This window comes from Cervus canadensis, chromosome 14, assembly GCF_019320065.1.
Source record: "Cervus canadensis isolate Bull #8, Minnesota chromosome 14, ASM1932006v1, whole genome shotgun sequence".
Classification (NCBI taxonomy): domain Eukaryota; kingdom Metazoa; phylum Chordata; class Mammalia; order Artiodactyla; family Cervidae; genus Cervus; species Cervus canadensis.
The window spans coordinates 11,097,922-11,117,004 of NC_057399.1; the positions used below are offsets into that span (position 1 = coordinate 11,097,922).

General features: G+C 51.9%; 1 protein-coding gene across 1 annotated transcript; it reads left to right on the plus strand.

Moving 5' to 3' along the window:
- Positions 1–827: 827 nt before the first annotated feature.
- Positions 828–16,958, plus strand: IGFBPL1 (insulin like growth factor binding protein like 1). Its single transcript, XM_043486891.1, has 5 exons — positions 828–1,461; positions 10,907–11,016; positions 11,710–11,826; positions 14,008–14,165; positions 15,301–16,958. Exons 1-4 carry the CDS (start codon positions 1,014–1,016, stop codon positions 14,155–14,157), a joined length of 825 nt encoding a protein of 274 aa, XP_043342826.1. The 5' UTR covers positions 828–1,013; the 3' UTR covers positions 14,158–14,165; positions 15,301–16,958.
- The last annotated feature ends 2,125 nt before the right edge of the window (positions 16,959–19,083 follow it).

Genomic DNA, 19,083 nt, shown 5'->3' on the forward strand with positions numbered 1-19,083 from the left:
AACCAAAGTCACTGTTGACTGTGAGATGCACCATGACTTTATGTAGCCTGCGTGCTCAATCATGTCCGACTCTTTGGGACCCCATGGACTGTAGCCCACCAGGCTCCTCTGTCCACAGAATTTTCCATGCAAGAATACTGGAAGGGGTTGTCCTTTCCTCCTCCAGGGGATCTGCCGCACCCAGGGATTGAACCTGTCTCGCATCTCCTGCATTGGCAGGTGGATTCTTTACCACTGCGCCACCTGCGAAGCCTTTATGCAGCATCAAGGGCGTAAATGAGCCAATAAAACTCCACTCCACTGATTGTACAAGAGGTTGATTTCAGAGATGGTAAGAGGCAGGGTAACTACGGGAAATAACTGTGGGTAGAAAAACCAAGCAGAAAGCAACGTGTAGGGTATTCGTGTGTGTCTGGGCGTGTATTTAAAGGAGGGGCTATGCAATCATACCTACTTTTATAAAGATCAAAATTCCTGGAAAGAGACTCAAGAACCTGATAACAGGTGTGGCCTCTTGACACCAGGTTGGGGCATTGGGATATCAGGTGGAAGGGAGGTCCTCTTTTCATAGTTACATTCATTTGTTAACTTTGACATTTTAAGCCAAATATTCCTTTTTAAAAAATAAAATTTAGGAAACTACGAAATGCAAAGTAAAATAAAAGAGCTTCCTTCTGGATTAAGGGGCACAGTACTTGGAGCCAGCCTTGGATCCGGAGATTGTATATCCAATCCTTGCTCTACTAGAGCGACCTTGGGCAAGTTCCCGCCCCTACGGGATCTCCAAGAGCCCACTGGTTGCGGAAGGGCGGATCTCAGAACATCCCTCCATCGCAGAGCCCAGGCCAGGCCAGCAGCCCACCCCGCTGCGCTAGACTCGGCCGGGCGGCCGACCGCTGGCGCCCGCGGTGCAGGCCCGGCCAATCAGCGGTCGCGGGGCGGGCGGGGTGGCGGCGCGGCGCGCGCAGAGAGAACCGCGAAGCAGAGGCGCCAGTGCCGTCCGGGAGCGGACCATGCCACGCTCACCCGGGCTCTTCCTGCTGCTGCTGGTGCTGCAGCCGCCGCCAGCCGCGGGCCTCGGGCTCCGCAGCACAGGCGGACGAAACCCGGAGTGCGGTCCGTGCCGACCAGAGCGCTGTCCCGCGCCCGAGCGCTGCCCGGTGCCTGGCATCGTGGCGCGCGACGAGTGCGGCTGCTGCGCGCGCTGCCTGGGCGCCGAGGGCGCGAGCTGCGGGGGCCGGGCCGGCGCGCGCTGCGGCCCAGGGCTCGTGTGTGCGAGCCGCGCCGCGGGGGCCGCGCCCGAGGGCACCGGGCTCTGCGTGTGCGCGCAGCGCGGCTCGGTCTGCGGCTCCGACGGCCGGTCGTACCCCAGCGTTTGCGCGCTGCGCCTGCGCGCCCGCCAGGCGCCCCGCGCGCTCCCTGGCCACCTGCACAAGGCGCGCGACGGCCCCTGCGAATTTGGTAAGTCTAGCTTCTGCCCCGCGATCCTGGGGCGGGTGAAAAAGAGGGACTCTGACCCTCTGGGGCGTGGGGTGAAGGATCTCTTGCTACACAGCGATGGACAGCTCTGCCCAGGCCCCAGTTTTCCCTATGGGGTCAGTTTTCTCATCTGGCCAGTTACCCAAGGAGACGGGGGTGAGGGATGTGGGGGGGGGGGCAGGAATCCACATCCTGTACCCTCTCTTACCAAGCCCTTGGAGCCACCAGTCACCGAGCTGGTCGTAATTTTGGGGAGCCTGCTGTCCCTTTTGGTACTTAAGTACTTATTGATACAGTTGTTTGCAAGTCTGGCATATTTGCCTCCGGAAGACAGAGTGTGGGAAGCAGGGTGTTCCCACTGGGTCCAGCTCCTTGGGGTCCCACCTTGGACCTGACGGGGGTGGGTTGTTTGAATGAAGAGGGAGAGCAGATGGAGATGCTGGATGAGGAGGAGCTGGAGCTGCAGATTGGGATTCCGGAGTCTGGGGATCAGGGCACCGGGGTTCAGTGAGTGAGGAGTCCAGCCCTTCGCGGAATCTTGAGGAAGCTCTCGCCCAGGACAGGTAAAACCTTGGGAGACCTAAGCTCCAAAGAGATTGTGGTGCCATCAGAGGCAAATCCCAGGTTTTATAAGACTGAAGTTTATAGAATTTGGAGGGTTCCACTTTAAGTAAGGGCTTCCCTGGTGGCTCAGAGGGTAAAGAATCTGCCCGCAAAGTGGGAGACCTGGGTTTGATCCCTGGGGTGGGAAGATTCCCCTGGAGAAGGGAACGACTACCCACTCCAGTATTCTTGCCTGGAGAATCCCATGTACCATACAGTCCCTAGGGTCACAGAGTCAGACACCACTGAGCGACTTTCACTTTCACTTCACTTTAAAGTAAAGTAATAGAAAATGATTAATTGCTTGGGACCTAAAAACACAAGCTTCATTAACATCACAATAAAGCCATCTCTGGGTGCCATATTTGCTCACTTTCTACAAGTAATGTTTTAAAACCAAACAGAAATAAACCAAAATATTAGTATAGGGATGCCCAGTCAAGCACCCTGCTGGACCATTAGATTTTGGAGAAATGCCCCTTGTCTAGGTGGCCTGGAGAGGGAAGTGGAGAGTATAGGTGAGCTTGTGCCAGGGGAGTCCCAAGGAGGCCCAGCTCTGGGGTTCTGGCCTGGGACTGGAGATCCAAGAGCAGGCCTAAATGCTTCATTCAGTGTAATGACTTCAGCTGCAACAAGGAAGCCTTGGGGGTGGGGGACAGCCTTTGGAAGTTTCTAGTAAGTATTATCTTTCACCAAGAATCCCAGTTAGATGCCCTCAAGTCCAGGAGACCCAATGGGTTGTTGGACATGAGGCAAGAAGGCCTCTGTCTATGGAAACTTGGAAATAATATGCTGCCCACTGAGGGGTCTGAGACAGCCCCAAGAGCACAGGCAAGTCACTGTTGGCTATTCCTCACTAGGGCTCCCGGTGGAGGAGAGAGCTGGCTGCTGCTTCCCTGGCTGCGGCTTTGGGCTGGTCCCTTCCGGGGGCGGTGTCAGCCCTGGTGGAGTCACTGTTGAGGTCCCTCCACTTTGAACCTATGTTTCTGCCCGTGTCATTTAAACAGCCCTGTCTCCTTCCTTCTCCTTCCTGCCATCTATTTTTGCAATCTACTTTCCTCAGCAGTTAATTCTGCTGAGGCAAGTTTCTTTGTTTCCAGACAGGTAACATTTTCACTTCACATGCAGGAGACGTGAGAAATGCTGACCAGGTCTCCAGACCAACTCACTGCTGATGCTCTCAAACGATTCCTCCCTGGACTGGTGCTCTGTTTCTAAGAGAGAGCTGCCTTGAAGGCATTCAGACCCAATCTGCTATTATACGGAGACGGAGACCCTTGGGGCAGGGGTCTCATCCAGGGTGACCAGTAAAACCTGGCTGGCTTCCAGGTCCCCAGCACCCTGTTCAGCACTGCTTCAGGGTAGGGCTTGATAGTGTTAAGTCAGGCAAGTGGCGGTTGCCATGGTTACCAGAGTGTGGGCAGATGGAGGTCCTGTACCCCTAATTCTTTGAAAATTACCAAATGACAAGTAAATGTGACAGCCCCTTCACTCTGATCTGTGGGCTCTGAGCCCACTCCAGGCACAGGCCCCGGGAGTAACGATGTTTATGGAGCCAAACACAAGTAATTTAGAAGCTGCTTTTAACGATCCCAGGAATGGCAGGCGTCAGGCCTCCCCACAATTTAGCTTTCCTTCCCTACCAGCGATTGTGCCATTGGCCACTCCCCAGACCACAGCACTGTCGTCCCATCGCCTTCTGTCCTGACGTGTTTGTGCGGCCCCTGCTCTCGTGCCCTGGTGGAGCAGGAAGGTGTGGACCGGGGATCTTTTCAGCTAGGGAAAATGGCACCTCATTCCATGCTGCCCTCAAGCCATCCTTTATTCAGACACCACGGTGGGAGCACTTTTTAACAATGTCCCTGGGGACCTCGCTGCTTGACGGGAAACAGACCGAGTCAGAGCAGCAGCTGTTCTGCTTCAGTATTGGCGATAAAGTCAGCGCTCCCTGTTCTCTCCTGTGCCGTCAGCAAGCCAGCACCCGACGTTAAGGGGATGAAGCCTCCGTAAATACTAGGTTTCACAGTGTGGGAAGTGTTCATACCCAAACACCTCTGAGGGGCATTGGGAAGTGATTTCAGGCTTAAATTCGGACTTTTCCTCCTATGCTCTGAAATGCCCCCAAAATTCGAATTATGAGAGCAATCCTGTGATCAACATACATGCATTGAAGACTCACTGGGTTCCAACATAAAAGTAATTTTTGGCTATCGGAAATCGCTTTTGCATTCCATCTGCTTTTTTGATTTTTTTACAACTACCCTGGCCAGATCTCACTCCCACTTAATAGAAAGACAAACTAAGGCGGGTGGAAGAGAGTTTCCTGGAGTCACGTGACTGGTTGCCGGCTGAGGTGGGGCTCCAGGTACTGACTCTCAGATGGAGTCATGTATCTATAACCTGCTGGCAACTCGATCAGGAAGGCGCTGCAAACCTTTGAATCTTTAGAGTTTCTCGGCCTGAATCCACCTTCCTTTTCCCTCCAAGGCTTGCTGCTGGGGCCTCTGTTCCAGCACCCGGTGATGGCTCTTCAGAGGATCAGGGATAGCCTTACACAAGGGGAAGCAGCTGAGTGGAGCTTGAAAGATGGGTAGAAAATTCCTGGGCTGAGAAGCAGGGGCAGAGAGGCACTGCATAAACCACGGCAAGGAGGTAGGAGCTCCTGGGGCAAGTGTGAACAGTGGACCCATAGGCAATACCCAGTGGGCTGGTTGGCGGAGGAGATGAGACCCAGAGCTGTCTGGGGCGGGCTCGTGGCAGGACTGGCGTGCCGTGCTGCGGGGTGAGCCTTCATTCTGCACCGAGGGGTTGGTTCCGTTTCTCAACAGTAAGCTGGTCGTGGTGGTAGTACTTTGTTATCATTACTTTAACAAGCTGCTCTGTTCCATGTGCCCTGATCGTTTGCGAGCACTGGGAGGAGGCTGGGATCCTGCAGACAGCAGGCTGAGGTCGTGCTGCGTTAGATAGGAACGGGGTACCATGCCAACCAAGCCCCTGAAGCATCAGTGAGCTATTGAGATCCTAAATCTTAGAAAATTCGCCTTGGTTGAAATTCCAGCTCCACTTAGACATCTCAGTCTGTGCAAGGCCTGTGTTACCAGGTAACCAGGAGATGCAGCGAATACCACTTTCTGAGAGGGACAAAGAAGGGGGCCTCGTGCTCAAAAGCCTTTCATGCCGAGGGAGGGGGCTTGAGGCGCACGCTGCAGGGAGCCGGATTACGCTGTGTCTGGTTCCACATGTAATGCGACTATTAGCATAAATTATCAGGGCTGTTCAGGGCGCTGATTATTAAACCCTCTGGTTGTGTGCTTCTCCATATGAGCAGATGGGTTCCTGGGAGATGACTTTTGATATTCTTTCCTTCCCAAGCGCCATTAACTTGAGACAAATCTTGGAGGCATTAGGGAAGATCTTTTATTCCAGCCATCAAGGACATTCTCAGTCCACGGGGTGGGGGCACAGCTCCCCACACACTATAGTAATGATATCGACCTCTTTCATTTCTATAGATCCACAAGGTTAACAACACAGTCACATCCATTCTTTCCCTTCACCCCGGAGGATGTGGGGTCATTATCCTCATTTGCAGATAAGGAGAACATTGTTAGCAGGTTGCCCAGTGGTTGGCGGCCAGACCCCCAGGCATGTTGAGTTTCCCTTGGTAGTGTTTGGGCTTCCCAGGTGGCTCAGTGGGTAAAGAATCCACCTACAATACAGGAAACGCAGGCAGATGCAAGTTCGAGCCCCAGTTTGGGAAGATCCCCCGGAGGAGGGCATGGCAACCCACTCCAGTATTCTTGCCTAGAGAGTCCCATGGACGGAGGAGCCTGGTGGGCCGCAGTTCGCAGGGTCGCAAAGACTCGGACACGACTCAAGCGACTGAGCACCCACGCACAGTACTGGCTTGCCCGCCCTCTGCTGCCTCTGAGGGTGCACGCCTGGCTGACTATTCTGTGTCCTGACGGGTGCGTTTGTGCCATCCCAGCATTTCCAGGGCCGTAGCTGACACGAGCAGAAGGAAGCAAGTGTTTAGCAAGGAAGAGCTAGGGAGACAAAACCAGCAGATTCCCGGGCGGGGCCGAGCAGGCGCCATCCTCTCTCCTGGAAGCCACGTGACTCTTGCCAAAGGCCGGCGGAGAGGAGAGCCCTGGCTCTTCCCGGAGGGTGGCGGCTCAGGCGGCGGTGAGGTGCGAGGCCATACCCTGGGCTCTCCAGAGAGCGGGCTGCGGGCCACGGCCTCTGGAGCCTCCGGGGAAGGGCCCACCGACAGCCCACTCCCCAGAGGCCAGTAGAGGGTCTCAGCATCTTCGCAGAGACTGGCCTTGGGGTAGCACACCCTGTGGGGGCTGCAGGTCCCTCCGTGCGTCTGGAGTTCTTGTGACTGTCTTCACAGGAGCCCATGCGGAGGGCAGCGGGGCGAGAGTGGCCTCCTGGGCCCGTTTTAAAGAGGAAACTGGAGTGTGGGCGAGACAGGACTGCGCCTGAGTTCCCAGGGTAGTCACGAGCTGCAGGGCCCCAGTGCCAGACTTCAGTGAGCCCCTGGGAGCAGTAAGACTGGGCGCATCCTGCCCCGATCACGGACACACCACGCACTTACTGGTGTCTTCACAAGAGCTGCTGCCTGGGGTGATGTCGGGAGGGTTTCATTTCTGTGCAGAAAAGAGTAAATGTGGACACACCACCCACTTACTGGTGTCTTCACAAGAGCTGCTCCCTGGGGTGACGTCGGGAGCGTTTCATTTCTGTGCAGAAAAGAGTGAACGTGGCGGGCCTGAGACTGTTGTCTCTTGGAAAGGCCCACTGGGAATTTGGATGTGCGGAGGGCTGCCTCCCTCTCCGGAATCGAGAAGAGTCGCTCACTGGATGTGAACTGTACGGCATGGTTTATGCTGCACGCCTGCTTTCCTTCCGGGAGTCTGGAGTTCTGGTTTGTAGCAGGCAGAGGGTGCCTGGGGGGCTGGCTCCCAGTAAAAGCCCTCAGCACTGAGGTCTAGTGATCCCCCTTGGTAGAGGCCGTCCTACGTGTTGTCACAGGTTGTGCTGGAGAATTAGGTGCCTCATCCTCTGTGACTCCACTGGACGAGGCTCCTGAAAGCGCGCTCCTGACTTCCTGAGTCTTTGCTCCGTGAGTCTCTTTCCCCTTTGCTGGTTTGCTGGGTCTCCTCTGTTGTAATAAATCCCACTGTGAATAAACTGTGCCCAGTCCCATGAGTCCTTGTAGCAAGTCGTTGATCCTGGGACTTGTCTTGGGGGCCCCCGACACAATACCTTAGGAACTCATTCTTATTCTGGGATGAAGTCCATACGGCTAACACATGTTTCACCTTTAAAATTCATGTGGGATTAATGCAATCAGAGTGCCTAGGTTTGCATCCTTGCTCCCCTAGGTGCTTCATCTTTCTGAGCCTTGGATTTCTTATCTGTTAAGTGGGGCTAAAAGCACCTACTTCCCATGCCTGGTGTGAAGATGAGAGGGTGTTGGACATGGACGTGCCATCTCAGGAGAAGGCAGGATGTTATGGGACGGAAACCCCGGGCTCACAGTCTCACCCTGCTGTGTAAGGCCGGCTAACCCTGGCTAGCTCCCTCAGATGGCAGCTGGGGAGATTGCTGGAAGGATCAAATGGCTTAACCCTGTAAGCAGAAGGGTGGCATTATTACTATCATGATGGGATTCCCAGGTGGCTCAGTGGTAAAGAATTCGACTGCAATGCAGGAGACCTGGGTTCGATCCCTGGGTTGAGAAGATCCCCTGGAGCAGGAAACGGCAACCCACTCCAGTATTCTTGCCAGGAAAATCCCATGGACGGAGGAGCCTGGTGGGGTACAGTCATGGGGTCACAAAGAGCTGGCCACAACTGTGCGTACACACACACACACTATCGTGATAATGATGGCTGATTTTAAAGAGCTATTATGGATAAAAACCTCCAAATTTAAAATCAGATATGTTTAAATTAAAACTAGATTAAGCTACAGGAGGAAATTTTTTGAAATAACTGAACACTGCTATATCTTGAGTTATGGTAATGGTTACACGGTGTATGCATTTGTCAAAACTTAGAAATGTACACTAGAAAGAATGAATGTACTGTGTATACATTTAAAAATAAAGCTTGGATGTCACTTTATTGCCAAAAGCAGTGGGCTCTTTTGGAAAAGAAATGCTATTTTCTGGCTTGAAACTAGTGGCAAAGGCAGCATTTCCAAGACGGTCTTTAACTGTAGTTACGGAAAAAGAGGGGAATGCAAGGAGAGAGAGATGAAATGTGATTTACTGGCTTACTCATTTAGGCTTGAAAGGGACTGATGAAATCTCATTTAAAATTTATGGCTCTACATGAACGGAAGTAAAACATGTTGATTGAGTGTCCCTTTGGAATCTATTGAGGGCTTTAGAATAAGATGCAGTTCTGATTGTTCCCACAGCGAGCCATTTGAGGACTGGTTTGGGCTCCAGGGGAGGCGATGCTGGCAGGAGGATGTGAATAAATTAGACTCTCTTTGTTGTCCATTGCAGATGGGGCTCTGCCGTAGAGCAGGGGTGCTGTGGTTCTTTGTGGTGGTTGGCAGGTGGCTGGAGCGTGTCGGGTGATGTTAGAAGCCTGGAACCTTGGTTTATTCGGGGGACACTTGGGGTTGTGGGTAGAGGTGAGGTGCTTAGAGAGCATTCAGTTGGTCACAGCTGAAGGAGTGAGCTGATCAGGCTGCGAGGGTAGAAAGCAGCCTGGGGTGAGGAGAGCAGGGTTTGTATTCATCTTACTGGAGGCCATTTGAGGTGACCCGGGCTCTCTAGGGCTCCTGGCAGCCCTGGGATCAGTAGGCGGGAGTTACAGGATGCAGGTCTTAACTCCAAGTGAGGACAACCTTTCTTACCAGAAGAGTCAAGGATGGAAGGGCCTGGCTTTATAAGTAGTGAGCTCTCCATCACTGGGGGCATGCAAGTGGAGGCTAGATGAGTCCATCACAGACCGTCAGGCACATGCTTTGGGGAGTTGGGCCTCTCCAGTTTGAAACAAGAAGCTCTAAGACAATTTCCCAGAGATCTCTTGGCATCAGCTTGACAGGGTCTGCTTCCTAGTCTGTCTAGAGGGTCCAGACCTGTCTCCTTTCTGCGCCTTTCGTTCCTTCCCTCCGTGCTCTTCATCCAGCCTTCTGTCTCCCTTTGTTCTCCTTTTTCACTGCAGCCTCACCTCGGCTGGCAAAGGCCCTTTCCTTCTCCAAGGCTGGCCTCTGGCGGGCAGAGGGCATGCCCATGAATCACCAGGCAGAGTGCCAAGAGTCGTGGACGCTGCAGTTTGACGCCCAGGGATGAATGTGTTTACTCTCTTATTCGTTGTGTGTTTCTTTGCGGAGTCATCGGTTTGACAGGCCTACCCTGCCCCGCATTTGCACACTGTGTTACCTTAAACCCTCACTTTCACACTCAACACGTACTAAAATCAGCTCAACAGCCCTGTGACACAGAGGGGTATTATCCTCATCTCAGAAAGGTCCCCTGGAGGAGGGCATGGGAACCCACTCCAGTGTTCTTCCCTGGAGAATCCCATGGACAGGGAAGCCTGGCAGGCTACAGTCCATAATATTGCAGAGTCGGACACAATGAAGCGACTTAGCACACACGCATCCCCGTCTTACAGACAGCAGACCTGAGCAGAGAGCGTTCTCTTGGCCCGGCCTCCAGATCGCACCTCCCCAAGACCACACAGGCCTCAGCTGGAGCACCTGCACCGTGAGGCAGGCTGGGATTCAGCGGGGCCAAGTGGGCAGATCCCTGGTACTGGGCTAGGACACACCCCCAGGCCCTCAGGATGGGCAGCTGCGGTGCATCCCGAATAGAGGATAGGCAGGCAGGGCGGGCGAGCGTGCTGAGGGCCAGGTGGAGGGGCTGAAGGCCAAGGCAGCTGGGCTTAATTCTTTCAGGCCCCGTAAACAGAGTGGGGGCTGGCCACCGGGAGGGGGACAAGCGAGCGTGGGGTGCCAGCTAGGAACATCTAACTCGGGACTCCCCTCGTGGCCCAGTGACTCTCCCAATGCAGGGCGCTGGGGGTTTGATCCCTCTGCAGGGAACTGATCCCACATGCCGCAACTGCAGATCCAGTGCCACAACTAAGACCCGAATAAATGATAAAATAAGCATTTAAAAAAGAATGTCTTAACTCAAAGGCCACGTGCTTCCCCATTCCACCCGGCAAGCCCACACCCTCCGTCTTTTCTGTGAAGTCAGTCCTGGCAGCCTAGCACCATGTTGCCCAATTCCCTGATTTACTTTTCTCCGGCAGCAGCGAGGCTCAGCATCCATGCCGGCAGTTTTGCCCTTGAGGATGGGGATGGGGAGGTTGGTGGAGCCTGTGATATGCAAATGAGCATCTTGAACTGCAGGGGGTCTCAGCAGGGGGTGAGGGCAGCTGGGCTTTGTGGCATTATTCTTTGAACGCCCTCCATGCGGAAGGAGAAAAGCCCATCTGTTAGAAGACACCAGCCCCTCCCGGAGCCTGCCACCCTGCCGAGTAGCTGAGCTGTAAGCAGATGGCAGCTGGGGTCCTGGGAGGGGTCCTGGGAGGGAGTGTGACAGACAGAAGTCGTCTTTCCTCTCTGGATCCCTGTTTTCCTGTTGGTAGAACAGAGGCAATGAAGGAGGAGATGAAGGCATCCTTTCAGGTCTAAGGAGAACTCCCTTCTAGGTTTCCTTGCCTCTGAGTGTATCCTTTCCATGTGGGGAGGTCTCACCTGCCCCAACCTGCTATGTGCTGGCAGGGGATCTTAGAGGTGAAGGGCTTGGCCAGGGTCAAGCCTGTCTTACCTTGTCTTTTTCTCCCAGCTCCTGTGGTCATCACCCCACCCCAGAGCGTTCACAATGTCACCGGGGCACAGGTGTACCTGTCCTGTGGGGTGAGGGCTGTGCCCACCCCAGTTGTCACGTGGAGGAAGGTATTTATATCCAAGAACTTCTCTGCATGTGTGTGTGTGTGTGTGTGTGTGTGTGTGTGTGTGTGTGGCTGGGGGAAGGTATAAATGTTTTTAAGTGTGTGTATTTATCTCTTATGTGAATTGGAGGATTTCAAAAAAATATGTTCCATTCCTCTGCCTCCAGATGTATGATTCAAAACTTTTACCCCCAAAAAAAAAAAAAAAAAACAAACTTTTACCCCGAAGCTCTCCCCAGAGAAGAGGTGTGGCTGTTTGCCACTCAGCTGTCCAGGAAGTTCTGTTTATGTAGCCTGTGTCAGCTGAGATGAAGTTAGAGCCTCCTGGACTGGGTCTGGGTTTCAGAAAGACTTGGCTGGTGGAAGATGATCCGATCCTATCCTAAAGCTAGATCTTCCTGCAGCTCAGGTTTTGAGAGGTGGAGATGGGTAGAGCCTGTGTTCCCCTATCTCAGCAGCCCTGAGAAGGGCCAGGAAATTCTGGTGCTGGTGATGTCTGTACCTCTGCTGTCCAGTAGGGGATGCTGTCTGTACATCTGCTCAGGCTTAAGAAGAAACTGATGTTTCGTAGGAATGAGGTACTAGGGTCTCAGCCTTCAAGTCAGCGCGAAGGTGAAGACAGTGAGGGTGTCTGTGGGGTGGTCCTTATTCAGAAATGATTTTTCTAAGTCACGCCTGCTTATTCTGTCTTCTGTAGGTCACACGGTCTCCTGCGGGCACCCAGGCAATGGAGGACCTGCCTGGGGACCACGTCAACATAGCCGTCCATGTCCGAGGAGGCCCTTCTGACCACGAGGCCACCGCCTGGGTTTTGGTGAGTATCTCATTTGTTGATACTCATGGGCTTCCCTCACAGCTCAGCTGGTAAAGAATCTGCCTGCAATGTGCGAGACCTGGGCTCGATCCCTGGGTTGGGAAGATCCCCTGGAGAAGGGAAAGGCTACCCACTCCAGTATTCTGGCCTGGAGAATTCCATGGACTGTATAGTCCAGGGGGTCGCAAAGAGTTGGACACGACTGAGTGACTTTCACTTCGCTGGCTGTTATTGACTGGCTCTTATAAAGCACCTTGTATATTTCTGTAACATGTTACCCCTTTCAGATGTTCTTGTCCATTTCTGCCTGGGCTCTATGGTAACTGAGGAAAGCAGGGCAGGTAGGATAATGCCTGAGAGCAGAAGAGGTCCCACTGCTAGGCAGAATACGGCCTCAGAAGGATGTCCACGTCCTAATCCCTGGAGCTGTGAATATGTTATATGGCAAGAGGGGAATGAGGTTGCAGATGGAATTAAGATTATTAATCAACTGACCTTAATAAAGTTATCCTGAGCTATCTGGGTGGGCCTGATACAATCACAGGAGTCTTTTAAATGTAGAAAAGAGAGACAGGAGAGAGAGGCAGAGATGGCAGTGTCAGAAGACGTGAACTCCCATTGCTGGATTCGAGGATGCAAGAAGGACTCACAGGCAGCCTCTGGAATGCTTCTCTTAGGGCATCTGGAAAGAAGGCAACCCTGCTGATACCTTGACGTTAGCCCACTGAGACCCACTTGGACGTCTGACTTCAAGACATGTACATAGTAAATTTGTGTTGTCTTAAGACAGTAAGCATGTGGTCATTTGTAACAAAGCCATAGAAAACTAATACACTTGACTAAGACCCCACGGCTGATAAAGGAGTAGTAAGGGTGGGGGACATGGTGGGGTGTGGACAGCACCTTCCCATCCTCCTCCAGGGCGGTTCTTTATGCCACGTGCAGCGATGTGGCTGAGAAGAGGGAATGCCCTGTGTTTGAACGGGTGATGGAGTAATGGGATACGGGTCACTCTCCCTCTCTGAGCTCCAGTGTCCACAGCCGTGAAAAGGGGGCTTTGGACTGGACCATGACTGGCGACCCTAACAGTCTGTGACTTACTGGTGAGTCTCCTGTAATGTGAGGATAACGATGCTCCCCTTCAGCCATGATGGGGTCAAAGTGACACAGGGCGCATCAACCCTCCCTGGTCTGGTGACTCACAGTTGAGAGATGCTGTTCTGCTGCGAGAAAGCAGGAAAGGAGGGCGCCGCCGTGGATCCGCTCTGCAGGGCTGTGGGATGGGCGCCGCCGTGGATCCGCGCTGCAGGGCTGGGAGATGGGCGCTGCCGTGGATCTGCGCTGCAGGGCTGGGAGATGGGCGCTGCCGTGGATCTGCTCTGCAGGGCTGGGAGATGGGCGCCGCCATGGATCTGCTCTGCAGGGCTGGGAGATGGGGTCTCCAGTGTGCCCTTCGGATTCTGTCCCCATCTCTGCCAGGTCTGGCAACTTCTCCACCTAGCTTATAGGCTCAGGATGCACCTGGGTCCGTGACTTTTTCAAATCTAACATACTCCCCCGCTTTGTTACAAGGAGAGGCAGAGGAGAGGTTATCTTTGGTACTGTTTTGTAAAGCTGCCTCCATTGGGAGCACTTTGGGCCTTCCACGGTCAGTATTGTTTTGCTCTTTTAAATTTGCAGTGTTTTCCTTTAAGGGGCTTCCCAGGTAGCTCAGTGGTAAAGACTCTCCCTGTCAATGCAGGAGACGGTGAAGACGCAGGTTCGATCCCTAGGTCTGGATGATCCCCTGGAGGAGGAAATGGCAACCCACTCCAGTGTTCTTGGCTAGAGAATCCCATGGACAGAGGAGCCTGGCAGGCTACAGTCTATGGGGTCACGACGAGTCAGACACGACTGAGCGCACGTGTGTTTTCGTTAGAATCTATACCTATCACCTTCAATAAAAGGACCAGGTTCCTGTCAGTAAAAGGCAGGATGCAGGAAACATTAAAATGAGAGCCAGGATACGGAGGGTACTGAGAAGGAAGTTTAACTGTCTCAGCAGCCAAGACAAGAAGAGAAGTAAGAGGGTGAACTCTGTCTTATTCCAAAAAGCTGCAGGTGTTCAGGATCATTATGAACTAAGTACGTGGTTTTGCTGTGTCGCGGATGACTGTGTAAACCCGCCTGCTTAACTTCTAGATCGACCCTCTGAGGAAGGAAGACGAGGGGCTGTACCAGTGCCACTCAGCCAACGCGCTCGGGGAGGCCCAGGCTCACGGCACCGTGACCGTGGTCGGTCGGAGTCAGCGCAGAGCAGCCCGCTTCCCCGCTCCAGACGACCGCCTGTGACGGCGCACGTGCGTGTTTCCCGTCGTCTGAGCTTGTACGCCTCTGTCACAAGAGGCTGAGATGAGTTATAAGATGCATAATAAATAAGAAGGAAAACACTGAACTGAGGGAAACAGAGGAACGCAGACCAAGAGCAGAACATGTTACAGTTGGCAGCTAGCCTGGTGTGTCCTACACATACGTCACGCTGGGCTTCCCACTCGCGTGCCAAGTCAAGAGCTATGAACGTTAGGGGTGTCCAGGTGAAAGAGACCACCAATTTTTTTTTTTTTTTTTTTCGGAGGCTGAATGGAACATTTCCTCCAAATCAGCCTGGTGAGGGTGCTGAGAGAGCAGGCATGGTCCCTGACGGTACCCATGTGAAAACACGCACAGAGGAGACAGTCTGAGCTTCGTGGGTCTATCCCCTTAGTGTAGCTCTGCAAGTAATTAGAGCTTCTAGAAACAGGGAGGAAAAGTGCAAGGTGTAAAACCGTCAAACAGAAACTCAGGAGACGGCTCTTAAAGTCGCCCTCCTGATACTTTTACTTCTTTATATGTGTGTATTGTTATGTATATGGCTCAGCGGTAAGGAATCTGCCTACCAATGCAGGAGATGCAGGTTCGATCCCTGGGTCAGAAAGATCCCCTGGAGAGGGCAATGGCAACCCACTCCAGTATTCTCGCCTGGGAAATCCCGTGGACAGAGGAGCCTAGTGGGGGTCGCAGGCTGGAGTCTGTGGGGGTCGCAGAGTTGGATAAGACTTAGTGACTAAACAAACAACAACAACTAGAAACATGTGTATCAGAAAGTCAGGTATCAGGATTTTTTCCCCATATTTCCTATAACTTTTTCCGGCTCTTGCTTGCATAACTCGGGGGACACAGAGCTCTGTACCACCAAAAAACCATCTGTGGGTTTTTCTAGTAACTGAAAGTTCTTCCTCATATTACGCTGGAATCTGCCTCTCTGAAATGCCCCACCCATAGGTCTCATATGTAATTCTGGGATCCCCATAGGCACCTCTGCTCCCACCAGCACCTCTCCTGGTTGGGGAGAGATTTAACGTTAGGGTCATTACCCCCACCTTCCATCTAACACGTAGTTGACTATGACAGAGCAGGCTTCTTTTCTCTAATTTTTTTTCCCCTCTTTTCTTCTAGGGTCTTAGAAACTTGATCACAGGATGACGGAAAAGTCAAGTCATGGATCATTTCACTTTGTGAAGAATTAGAAAAACTGTTTGTAGATGACCCCTTTTGTATGTTTTTAAACGTTAGATGCAAACTAGATTCGTATGCAGATGTAGTTTTTAGCAGGGCAAACAGACTGCATGTAGCCTTTTTATACTTTTGAAATGAACAGTTCTGTGAGAATTCTTTTCTAGCTTCTCCCTCCAAGGGAAGGCCGCATGTAAGTCCATGTAATTCTACAGGGCTGGACCGAAGTGTGTGTCAGCTGTGACTCTGCCTCATTTGTCTGTGGTTGATTAGTGGAGCTCTGTGACAGACAGCGTGTGTTTTAGGAGGAGGGGGAGGGTCTTGCCGTCCTCTGCCTGACCTCTGACTTGCTCTGTGATCTGGATAGGTCCCTCCCTCTCTGGGCCTTGGTCTCTTCAGCTGTGAATGTGCTATTTGGACTGTATGTAACCTATGTCCTTTCAAACACTGCCACCCTGGAGTAGGAAGGTCCTACAGAAAAAATATGAGAAGTGTAGTCTTAGCCTTCTTTGACAAACAATATTCCCTCAAAGACAAATGCACTGCTTCACAGGAGGGTGTGGAGAGCTGGCTATAACTTATCTATTCCTGCTGTTTTCCCATTTTAAAGAGGTTTAGTCCCAGATGGAACACTTAACCAGTCTCAGAGGCTAGGTACATGGGGACTAAGATACCCACTTATTGACAAGCCCAGCATTCTCTAACCAAGCAGGCAGTGGGAACCTGGCTTTTGGACATCAGATTGTAAAAAAAAGGAGTCAATTGCTCTCTCTGGGCTGTAGAATTAGAGTTAGTAGAGTATATTTTACTTAGAGATGTTCTGAGGTCACCCAGAAACAAAACTTGCTTGCTTTTTTCTTAAGAAAGAAAGATGAAGAGTATTTAATATCTGGCTAAAGAAATAGATCCCCTGGGTGACGAGTAAAATACTTTAAAATCAAAATTGGATCTCACATGTGGCTAGTTGTTAAATTTCATGAAACACTTCTCTGTCTGTGGTCACTTCCCATCTCTGGGATGGGAGGTAGGATGCTCACTGATGTCCCTCCCCCGTTACAGATGAAGAAACCCAGCTCTGAGAGTACCCTGCTTGCCTGAGGTCTGAAAGCCTCTGAGAGGGACTGGAGCTGAGGGCGCCTGGTCCCCTTTGGCACCCTTTCCACTCCATGGTGCTACTTCTCAGAACAATTTGTAACTGTGGGAAGGAAGATGCTACCAGTTCCACGGGTTTCAGGGATTCTCCTCAAGGTCTGTCTCAGCTTTTAAACCAACACTCTCATGACGCTCACTTTGAGCACTGCATTTTGGAGTCTTTTTGAAATTGCATTTTATTCCTTTAAAGCCTGGCTATTCCACATCTGAAATGTTGGGGTGGCATCACCCTAACGTACGCAGCAGCGGACTGTCCCGGGACTCCAGAAACATGAGGTCCATTTGGGAACACGTCCCTATCTTGCTGGGTGACCCTGAGCAAGAGTCCATTTCACTTTCTGGACCTCAGTTTCCTCGTGTGAATAAGAAGGGAGTGAAACTACGTCAGTGGTTTTCAAACTTTAAAACGTTGGAACCCCTTCTTTGAATAAAGTCAGCACTGAAACTGATCACAAATGGGAAGCTGTGCCTGTCTGTTGGAGGCTGGGCCTTCTAGGGGACTGGCTCACGTCCCCTCCCTACGCAGCACGCCGCGCCGCCCCCCATGACAGTGACTCTGAGTCCAAGTCGGTGGTAAATCCCTCTGGGGTCTGAGTGATTGGGAGATGGCTTGGGAAGACACTTAGTGAAACTATGTCAGAGGAAAAGGAGACTGTTCCTTTGGAGAACAGCATCATGCATTTGCTGAGAAGCGAGTTCAGCAAAATCGGGTGAATCACCTCAACTTTGCCCGGTGAGAGCGGGATGTGGACCCAGAGAGCAGGCCGGATGGAGCCCTGGGGTGACAGGGCCCAGCATCAGGGCTGCGGGAGGCTGGGTTCAGCATTGCAATGATGTACAGAAAGTAATGATGTTACACTGTGTGAAGTCTCCACCAAACCAAAAGCGTAGATTAATATGATTGTTCCTACCTAATCACTTTTCCACTGTGAGAGCCCAGGACCTGTCCGAGGCTAAACAGATATGTGCCGTGAGTTACCACTCAGAAACAGGACTCCCTCGGAGCCTTTGTGTCCTACCCTATTTTGATACATGTGATGATGTCACATAACCCCCACACTCCAAAAATGACTGTTTTCAGGGACAGGCTTTGTGGGCTGTGTGCTTGGAACTGCTGTAGGTGGGTCCATGTCCCACCGATACTTCTCCATCATTCCTTATATATCATACCCTCCCTCCTTTTTTTTTCTGCTTTCCCACATCAGCTGCTTTCATCAGAATCCTCCTTACCTTTCACATCTGGGCCGTGGTTACAGTCCTGCCTGGTCATCTTGCGTGCAATTCTTAGCAAGCCCTCACTAATCATCTACTGCCTGACCGAACTTTCTCGCTGCCTCTGAACTGGAGTCTCCCACTGTATAAGGCTCAGATGGTAAAGAATCTGCCTGCAATGTGGGAGACCCAGGTTCAATCCCTGGATTGGGAAGAACCCCTGGAGAAGGGAATGGCAACACACTCCACTCTTCTTGCCTGGAGAACTCCATGGACAGAGGAGCCTGGCGGGCTACAGTCCACGGGATTGCAAAGAGTCAGACACAGCTGAGCTACTAGCACTTTTACTTTTCACTGTTTAACTCATTCACTTAGGTTTGCCTTCTGTTACCTCCCACATGCACACAGAATAGCATTCTCCGGAGAACAGAAGAGTGCAAACGCTGGCAATGTGAAGGTGTGTGCGACCTGGGCCTTGCATTCAGGTGAGACTCAAGTGGGGGTGAGTGGGACAGGGCTGCCATCCTGCCACACAGTACAAGGTGTCTGCTTTGTGATCAACGTAGGGGGACATCAAGGAACGCTTCCTGGAAGAGGTGCCATCTGAGCTTGAAGTGAGTGTGGGAGACTCCAGGCTAGGCAAGGAGCACGCAAAAGGAAGAGGGTGGGGAAGGGCAATGGAGTTTGTGCGTGGGGAACAGTGACCAGTGCTGGCTGAGAGCTCTAGTGGCAGGTAGGTTTTTGGCCACGTCCCTAAGTGTCATCAGAAGAGGTTGGAATTATGCTGTAAGAAGTGGGCCTGAATCTCAGTCTTCTGTTATCAGCTGGGTTATAATTGGGCTTGAGGAAGATCTCAAAAAGCTAGTGTTCAGTCCCAAAGGTGTTCACTTTCCATCTTAAACAAACAAAGGTGGTTTTCTTTTTTAAGTCAAAATGAATTTTTTTCTTCAAGTTTTAGGGTGAAACGAATCCTGTCTTTAAAAAATTGCCTTCCCCTCTCCCCTAGAGATGCATGATGCAAAAAAATTAATAAGAGTGAGCAAATCAGTTGACAGTGAACAGTCTCCCTCTAATGAATTTCCTCATCCCCAGCCTTCACCAGAGCCCCTTGAACATTAAATCAGAGAATCATTATTATATGATATTTTATTTAATTAAGGGAAACGAAAGTGCCCTGGTGTCTGTAGCTGAACAATGAATTCAGAACTGCATACACTTGCCCACTCTCACCTCAAGTCAACACCTCTCTCCTGGGGCATGAATGCCTCTGCAGTCAGGGCTGCCTCTGAGTTCAGCCTTGACGGTGCCTGTGTCTCCTTTCATTGTGGCTGTCTCTTCCTTATCCTAATCTCCCCCATGATA